This window comes from Penicillium psychrosexuale, assembly GCF_028828465.1.
Source record: "Penicillium psychrosexuale strain IBT 29551 chromosome Unknown utg000002l, whole genome shotgun sequence".
NCBI classification, from domain to species: domain Eukaryota; kingdom Fungi; phylum Ascomycota; class Eurotiomycetes; order Eurotiales; family Aspergillaceae; genus Penicillium; species Penicillium psychrosexuale.
Window position 1 is genome coordinate 669,397 of NW_026643187.1, and position 8,692 is coordinate 678,088.

The 8,692-nt window shown below is 47.2% G+C and overlaps 3 protein-coding genes across 3 annotated transcripts; 2 read left to right on the forward strand and 1 right to left on the reverse strand.

The window, feature by feature from the left end:
* Positions 1-1,888: 1,888 nt before the first annotated feature.
* On the reverse strand, positions 1,889-2,568 carry N7518_001394 (GFA family protein; the record flags this gene model as incomplete). The annotated part of the gene is made up of 3 exons (XM_057182322.1): positions 1,889-2,192; positions 2,317-2,496; positions 2,561-2,568. 3 exons carry the CDS (start codon positions 2,566-2,568, stop codon positions 1,889-1,891), a joined length of 492 nt encoding a protein of 163 aa, XP_057043772.1.
* Positions 2,569-3,038: 470 nt separating this feature from the next.
* N7518_001395 (coiled-coil-helix-coiled-coil-helix domain-containing protein) lies at positions 3,039-3,671 on the forward strand (the record flags this gene model as incomplete). Its single annotated transcript, XM_057182323.1, has 4 exons — positions 3,039-3,088; positions 3,204-3,238; positions 3,306-3,447; positions 3,551-3,671. 4 exons carry the CDS (start codon positions 3,039-3,041, stop codon positions 3,669-3,671), a joined length of 348 nt encoding a protein of 115 aa, XP_057043773.1.
* Positions 3,672-3,975: 304 nt separating this feature from the next.
* On the forward strand, positions 3,976-6,459 carry N7518_001396 (nitrogen permease regulator 3 family protein; the record flags this gene model as incomplete). Its single annotated transcript, XM_057182324.1, has 1 exon — positions 3,976-6,459. One exon carries the CDS (start codon positions 3,976-3,978, stop codon positions 6,457-6,459), a length of 2,484 nt encoding a protein of 827 aa, XP_057043774.1.
* Between the last annotated feature and the right edge of the window lie 2,233 nt (positions 6,460-8,692).

Consider the following 8,692-nt stretch of genomic DNA (forward strand, 5'->3'; position numbering starts at 1 on the left):
GTATATTGACCCCTTCTAGGCATGACGCATGCAAATAAAAACTCCCTTGATGTTTGTTTCCTCCGTGCTGGTCATCTTATAAATTACCACCTGTTTCCGGCGAAGGATCGATCTTCGGCTTCAGAAGATTTTGAGTTTCGGTGCTGATACTGCTTGGCAGCCGGTAATTTGCCTAAAATGAAATCAATTTAGATGGCTCTTATAGTCGCAGATCATGTGATCTCTGAATAGCTTCATGTTGACAGATCAGGTGATCGGGTGATCTCTACATAGTGTTACGGTACGGTTATAAGTCATGTGATGATTGTTAATTTACACGATAATTGCGGCCAGCGGTAGACTTACCTGAAGTAGTTTAGCGGGGAGTGTGAAGGAGTGTGTCCGTATACTAACTCCAGGGATAAGCTCAACACCTGAAGCCCAAGCTCTTCAGCTTCTTGCAGGCAGTTGGTATACTAGTCTATCGAGGCCAAATTAGCCTCAAAAGTCTCCATACTTGCATGTGGAAGAGTTATGGAAACATTGCCAAGCAGACCAAGCTGTTTGATGCCGAGACAAACAACGCTAAAGGTCACACGCGTCTACCGTAGCTTACCGCTTTAGTTTATATAGCGAGCTCCACCCGCAAATTTTTTTCTTTCCTTCTGCATCGCTTGGAATTCTCCAGCTCTCACTTCTTTTATTTTTTCCTTTTGTCGGCTTGGACTGTGTTTAATGACGGCACATACTCCAGCTATATTCAAGGCCTGCTAAGGCTGCGAATAATGCTCAGTTTCAATTTTTCCAAAAGGTAAGGAAAATATTCTTCTCTCCTTCTCAATCCCAAACCCCGGGGATGATTATATTATAGACATGCAAAGGCATTCCTCAATCAGAAGATCCATGTTGAATCTGTCATACTTTTAAGTTTCAGCCTTGTCTGACCCATCACAACATTATTACTTTTATAAGCCATTCATTGAGTGATTTTTGACTAACAATATCTCGCTCAGGTAAATCACACTCAGATTATGTCCCTTCCCTCCATTGCGGCTGTTGCCTAGCATGAAGAAATTTGAACGAACGGGCGGACATAACGTACCCATCTCCCTGCATCCAACAAAACCAGAGCGTACAAACTCTGTGGGTGTATGGAAGTGGATTACTTGTTGAGAATTCGTCACCTGAACCATTGCCCTTGTCACAATTATCTCATGTCGCATCGACAATTTGAGACCAGTATTTCTAACAGAAATTCTAGGTAATTTATCACTCATCTCTTTCTGCCCTTCTCAACATGGTCAAACCTATCATGATGAATGTGTTATTCACACTGTTGGACTTGGACCTTGTGTCCGGGAATGAACATTTATACAAAAATCTGATTTAATGAGGTATGTGTCGCTTGTCGATTGAATGAAACGTGTTTCATGCTGACTGACTTAAAAGCCTGACTTTAGTTGCCATGTCTTGATTTGACTTTTGCCTCATGCTTTTGCTTGAATGCCAACGCTGACTCGACATAAGTGAACAAATAGGAATACCCACAGGTGACCATTTGGCTCGTTGACCGTGAGTTTATTCTGCTCCCATTCCCTGTCTCATTGCATGATGAACCCCAATATACTGTTCTATCTCTGAACTATCATGTCGATAAAATATTTTCACCTTGGAGAACTGATCTTTTCCTTGTCTGCCATCATTTCACTCAACTTGTGATATGGTCAATTGCTAATATGCATTACAGGAGTCATGGGTCATTTTATAATAGCTTAATATCAAATAATGAATTTTCTCTTCTGAACATCTGAACACTCCGCCCTTCATAACTCCCGGCTTTCCCTTAAATTCTCGTAGCCACTCGCTAACCCTTTCCTATACACCTGACCCCCACGCTCATTGGATGTCCCTACTCGAAAAACAAACCATGCTTCTTGTGCCATTGCTCAAGACTATCTTCACCGTACACATCGTGCACACTCTTCTTTCCCTCTGGCCACCGCGCCCACGCCGGCTTCGATCCATCCATGATGCACACCATCTCGTCGGGCACCGGCAACTCCGTATCGATTGCGGAGGCAAACGGATGAATCAGTTCAGGCCAGTGGTGGTCCCAAAGCCACAGCATGGAACTGCAATTCGAGCAGAAGTTCCGCTCGGAGGAGCAAAGCTTCTCGTCCGGTGTGCCGCGATCTTTGATTCCAGAGTATTTCCTGGCGATGACGTTAGTAAATATGCGTCTAGTATTATGGGATTATAATTCTAGTGTATAACATGAAAGTTTCTCGATGGGTGTTATGGTCAAAAGTGAAAGTAGGCGGGTGATATAGGTCTTACTTGATCAGATCCCTGCCCTTGATGATATTCAGGCTATCGGCGATGCCGCCGAGGTTCACCGCACCGAGGTATCCGCCTACTTTGCGGCAGATGCTGCACGCGCATAGCTGGTAAGGAACTGGTGTATGGGACTGCAGGGTAAATTCGACGCCGCCGCATTGGCAGCTTCCTTCGAGATTCCTATAGATCCGGTTAATATGCCTGTGTCGGGGATGCAAGGCAGTACTGATGAAGCCTCACGTACATAGGCATGATTTGGTGTTTGTTTGATAAGCTTTGATAAGCTAGTGAGTAGTAAGAGTATATCAAATAGATGTTCGTTAGAAGGTTGGATTTTGTCTAGTGGTACTCGATATATATACTTCCATCGAGGTGAGATAACAGGTTTAACAACAAACCCAACAAACCGAACAAACTGCACAGGCCTCGTATGATCAAAGGTCGTGTCCAACTCTAGACAGCGGATTTTCCATTAATAAACCTATATCCGAATGCCCGAGTCCTATTCCTTAAACGCCGGATTGATCTCTGCATCATCGACCCTTCCTCGATGCAGTGATTGGCTGAACTGCTGTTTGTATTGTTTGTCTTGTTTGTCTCTCGGAGGTTTCATTCACTTTCGCCGACTGATACTCATCTTGCTAGCTACTTTCTCGTCTGTACCAACGCAGAATCCTTTTCTGTTGATATTTTGAGCGGATATACGCTCTGTACTTTCGGAAATGAGTTTCGGAGCCCCCGGCGGTGGGTCGGTGAACTATAAGCCATCACCGTGAGTTGGATTATTCCAATCGTGCATATCTGTGCCTGCAACATATTGTCTAGCGAATGAACGAGATCGGATCTCTTGCTCTGTATAATTGCTGACTCAATGGAACGGTTTGCAGACCCGAGCGCGGTAGCTTTCCTCTTGATCACGAAGGTACGCCAGCCCGCAGTCATACGGTCCATATCCCGAAGGAACTCGGCAAGACCAGCAAATCCGATAGAGCTAATCATAATTTGGGACGCTTTAGGGGAATGCAAGCACATCATCTCAGGATACCTGAAGTGTATCAAGTTGAACAGAGGCACCAACGACGAGGCATGTCGCAAATTGGCCAAGGAATACCTTAGCTGCCGAATGGACAAGTAGGCTACCCCGATATACCGAGGACTGGGCATTGCCATTGGATGAGCAATTGTTTTTGTGATGAATGTCGGAGCAAAATGCTGATTGAGACAACTTGACTAGGAACCTGATGGCGCCGGATAACTTCGAGAACCTCGGGTTGGTGTTTAAAGATAGCGCAGGGAAAGCACAGCCTCCAGTTACACCAGCTACAGGTGCAACAAACCCAGAACAGAAGAGCTGATATAGGACTGCGAGACGTTGGATGATATTGTATGATATGGAGGAGTGGCGCTATTCCGTGATATTCAGGTGGTGCTGGCATTATTCAAGGCGTTGTATATAAGAAAATGTATTTGGTACCTAATCTAACACATGGAATAAGTAAATATGACCTGTGCAGATGAGAAAGCATCGAAATTCACAAAATTATACCAATCTGAACCGCGGTGGCCTGTTGGCTCGCCCTATGCGGTTCCCCGCATGTGAAACCGTTTCCGCCCAGCCACTCTTACAATCTCCAACCCATCCGAGCCCCAAGCCACCAAATGTCATCGATCGCCCGACCACCAGATCCCTGCCTCGTGGCAATCATCCTCATTGTGCGCTCTCGAACCGGGCCCCGCCTCGTCTTCCACTACCCCCCGAATCCCCTCAGCGAGAACCGCATCAAAACCACTACCAGGGGTGGACGGCGCATTTCGCGCAATCGCACGCGATCTAAGAATACCGATTCGAGCTCGAGCTCCGAGAGCGACTCGACCTCCGACGAAGACGAAGACGAACGAGAAACCCAGAGCCATGCTGGTGGGAGTTCCTTGCTGGCGGGTCGCCGCGCTAGCAACTTCGGCCTCGATGATCATCTCCAGGTTGCCACATCGCCTGCTGCCGGTGAACCCCAGCGACCTGGGTCGCTAGGCTCTGGGCGTGGTTCATCGGCTCGGAAACGGGCTGCGGGCACCGATCCGGACCCCGACGACGATGCGGGGACGGCGTCTGATCGGCCTGAAGATGGGAGCTCTAGGCCGCCTTGGGAGTCGCTTTTGGGTGTGCCTGGGAGTGTGTGGGAGAAACTGCTTAGTCCGTCTCGGTCGTGGCATAAGCGGCGCTTTGAGGTTGGGATTAATGATTTGGCGCTTATTGGTTGGCCGGTTTTTGTGCGCGAGGATGGCTCATGGCGCAAGCAAAGACGCAAGAAGCAGAAGAAGCCCCGTGCTGAATGGGACGGAGGGGAATTGGGTCACAATGATAGTGCCGAGGAGGGCAAGAAGGACGAGCAATTTGTTATTTCGCCTGATTTGAGTGCCAGTGTCGCTTCGATTGCGGAGTCATTGGCATCACCGACAGGCAGTAAGCGTGGGTCGACCAGTGGACGGCCTGGGAAACCGGACGAGTCGCTTGATCCGGAGGACAAAGACCATATGACGATGTTCAATGTGGTGTTTGTTGTAGATCCTCCTTTGCTGGAGTACTCCATGCGCGTGAAGGAAATCTACGAGAATATCATCAAGAAATTTGCCAAAGCTCTCAAATGGGAACAGGCTCGCACTGACTATGTGTGGAAGGAGTCTCAGCATATTCTGCAAGTCAGGAGAAGAGCACGAGAGACAAGTATGCTTTCTGCTAATAGCCATCCGCCGGAGCTAACACCCTGGATAGAAACATCGACCCATAATCTTTACTCCGAATTGATATCCCAGTCTTCTCTAGCTCGAGCTATCTACACAGTCTACAGCAGCATATCGGCATCCAAAATCGCTTCCGTATCGCTCAGCCCGGATGTCTCCATCTCGCTCCAGATTCCACCTTTGACCTCTACGTCATATCTTACTGGTCCTATGGACAAAGCATACCCAGGCTTGTGGCTCACGACAGCAGACAGTGCAACCCCCGCCGACGACCCAAGTGTAGATGAAAGCAGCACGCCGCATCAGGTCCCAGCAAAGCACTTTGCTCTACTTCTCTTAGACAGTGAAGCCGCCATTATCAAGGATGTCGAAGCATCTGGGGGAGCGCTTGCCCCCGCACTTGCGCATTATATCCGATGCTCCAAGCCAACCAAGTCATTTGCGCAGATATCAGTCTCATCCGGAATCCCACTATCCCATATCCAGATGCTGTCGAGTCATCTTGTGTACTGGCGTCGTGCTCGCGCCATCCCTCCAATCCACCAACGAGACACATACATCGTCTCTCCAAACTGTGACTTGAGCAAGCTTGAAATAGCTACGATTGCTTATCAGACAGCATTCCCAACATACCCTAGTTTGCCCAAAATGCTTTCCACCCTCAGTGGTACCCCTCGCCCTTATAGCAACTTCATCCCCAGCAAAGACCACAAAGAGATATACTTCACTATCCTGGCCTGGCTACTGCGCGGCGGCTGGGTCACCCAGCTCCGCACTTTCGCGCGAATCAAGGTCTCACCCGAGGTCAAAATGGCCGTGGAGATGGCGCTGCGCAAGGAGGAAGTAGAGCGATACCTGTCTAGGGGCAACTCAAACTCGATCTCGGTCGATGAGGACAGCGACCCTGACAGTGAAAATGACGATGCGGACTCTTCCTCGTCTTCTTCCCTCGACAGCCACGGCAGCGGAGATGAAACGCCCATGCCTAGTCGACTCGACTCACACGCGCAACTGCGCTTTTCTCACAAACTCCTCGATCAATCAACAGCTCTCCGGCTGTCCTCTTTAATTCCCTCCCCGCACCGCGCATCCCCACTCGAGTCCCGCTGGCTTGACGAAATCTTCTCCCGATTCCCCGACACTCCCAGAACCATGCAGGGAGATGGAAACGCCAGTCCGGATGGGACGTCTAATGATACCCAGGCCCTGCACAAGAAGTACTGGCCTGTTTTCCTCAAGTATTTCAATGGCTACGATGCCATGGAGAAGATCAGCGTGCGCGAGAATCTCAAGCGCAAGCTCGTCTGGCAGGTCCTTATGCGCCTGGGCTTGGTGACGGGTCCATTGGGCGCTATGGATCTCGATCCGCGTGAACAGGTGTTGGTTAGTTTTCGGCACTGGTAGGTGGTGCTGGTATGATGTTGATGTAGAGTATGAATATGGAACATGATAACTATCCCTCTTTTACATGGACGTAGGTTTCCAGGTGTCGGTTTATATCTTCCGGTGAATCCCACTACGTAGTATAGATCACAGACACCTGAGGTATGTTATTTTCAGTGTAATACAGCCCGCGTATTCTGATTACATACCCACTCTGCCATTCCGATGGTTTCCGCGTGCCCTCAGCCCTAATCATTGCCGAAAGCACAATGTTTGATCATGGATTTAGTAGGTGAAAGGGAATTGAAATGGTTCGTATTTGAGTTATTTAGTTTAATTGGGTTGATAGTTCTAGTATTCATACTAAGATATAAAAGAGTGACAGTGTTAGGACAAAAATAGTAGCAGTTCATTCACATGTAAGGTTGGAAGCATACAATTATATCACATTCTTTTCGCACAATGATCAGCACGGCAGTAGGTAATTTTTTTTCCCGCAAGGTATGTAATATAATATGCAATATTTCTCCAAATGTATTGATATGTATTACGTTTACCCTGAGGATTTCATCACCGGCCCGCATATCCGAATAAGCAACGGTCCAACGGGCTGAAGATTATAGGATAGAAAAATTATTGGGTTGTAGTCGGGCATATGTATACTAAAGTTGGTGATAATATCTGTCAGTAGTATATTATTGGTGCTAGGATATTTTGTAACTATAAGAAAGTAGTCATTCAAAGAAAAACTCGACTCTTCCCATGTTAGATATTTCCATTGTGCGCCAATGGCCGGAGGAGCTCCGGTGGTCCCCGCGAGGTTTAGATGTACTTTGTATGTATGTATGTTTTGCCTTAGATTGATGAGCCGAAAGTTGATATAGGTATTCTGTGGTATTCTGTGGGATATCTAATGTTAGTGCCTGAAGAGAAGCTTTATATATAGAGTAGAAGGTCTTTGATGGAAGGTTTATAGCCAGAATGCCATAGTGCTATCCAATTGGCTGGACATTTGTTGCTTAAGACCTCAGAACCCTGAAGCATCGCCACTTAGACAGCTATTTTAATCATGGGTCTCCTGGGCTGGGGCTGTTATTGGGTAATGCCATGTGAAGAAGCATGCGGCTCAATTTTATGACTTTGAACTGGTTCTTTGTTGGTTTCATAGACTGTATAAAAAGTACATTGCCGATATTGCTGACCTCGGCAAGGCAAATACACAACTAGAAGGGGACATAGCATGTATAAGACAGGGTATTCTAGGGGTTCATTCTGCAATGCGTAAGAAGTATATAGGTACTATAGGAATATACCTCTAGTACAGAATCGGCTCCGAGATGCCCGACTCCTCTGTACATAGGACTATACACAGGGCAGTGAGATGAATGAGAAGGAATATAGAGATTCAAAGAAATGAGCCTTGAACAATTAAGAAGGTAAATCCAATGCAAAGGAAGTAAAACCCTTTTATGCGAAATTCCACATTCAAAAAAACAAAATGTGCCCTTCAAATATTAATTACGTGTAAAGAAAAAACCCCGCTACCAGTTCTGCCCTGAACCAAATAATTTTATCTTCTCTCTCTTCTCTCCTACAACTTCTCCCCCTCCGCATCGGGCTGTTTTCTCCCTTCCTCTTCCGCGACTTCCTTTCAGATTTCCCTTCGGTACCTCTCCGTCTCAGAGAGAACCGAGATACTTCATCTGTTCCGAACCTTCCCACGTGCGAATCGCCAGTCATTTTTCAAGGGATCGACACTCAGCAATTGATCTTGTGCTTCGCATCAACGTTATCGAATCCTGACAGGAATTACACAGCGTTCCTGTGAATCCGACTTGCACCACTCAGCGACTGAGCTTTTACGACCCTTTTCAGCCTGGAGACGTTGACAAGGCAGCGCCTTAATAGCGTCCTCGGTGGGAAAATTTTCCTTAACTACACTTTCCTCTTCATCTTCTGACAACTTGTGTGCTCACAAGTCACGGTTGTTGAAATCAGCACTCCACAACGAGAAATCGTCGACCCACTTATCAATGCGATTTGTGGTCTAGACGATCCTCACAGATCCAACTCCTTCGATTGCCCTTTCGCGACCCGATACTTCCGTGGTCCTTCGTCGAGCTCGCTTACGCACGAATCGTCCTTTCGACACACAATTGAGAGTCTCTCTGAAAAGACAGGAAGCTGCAGATTAGTGGGGTTACAAGAAGCTGGAATCTTTCCCTTTCTTGGTTTCCACTTTGCGCAAGTGCCA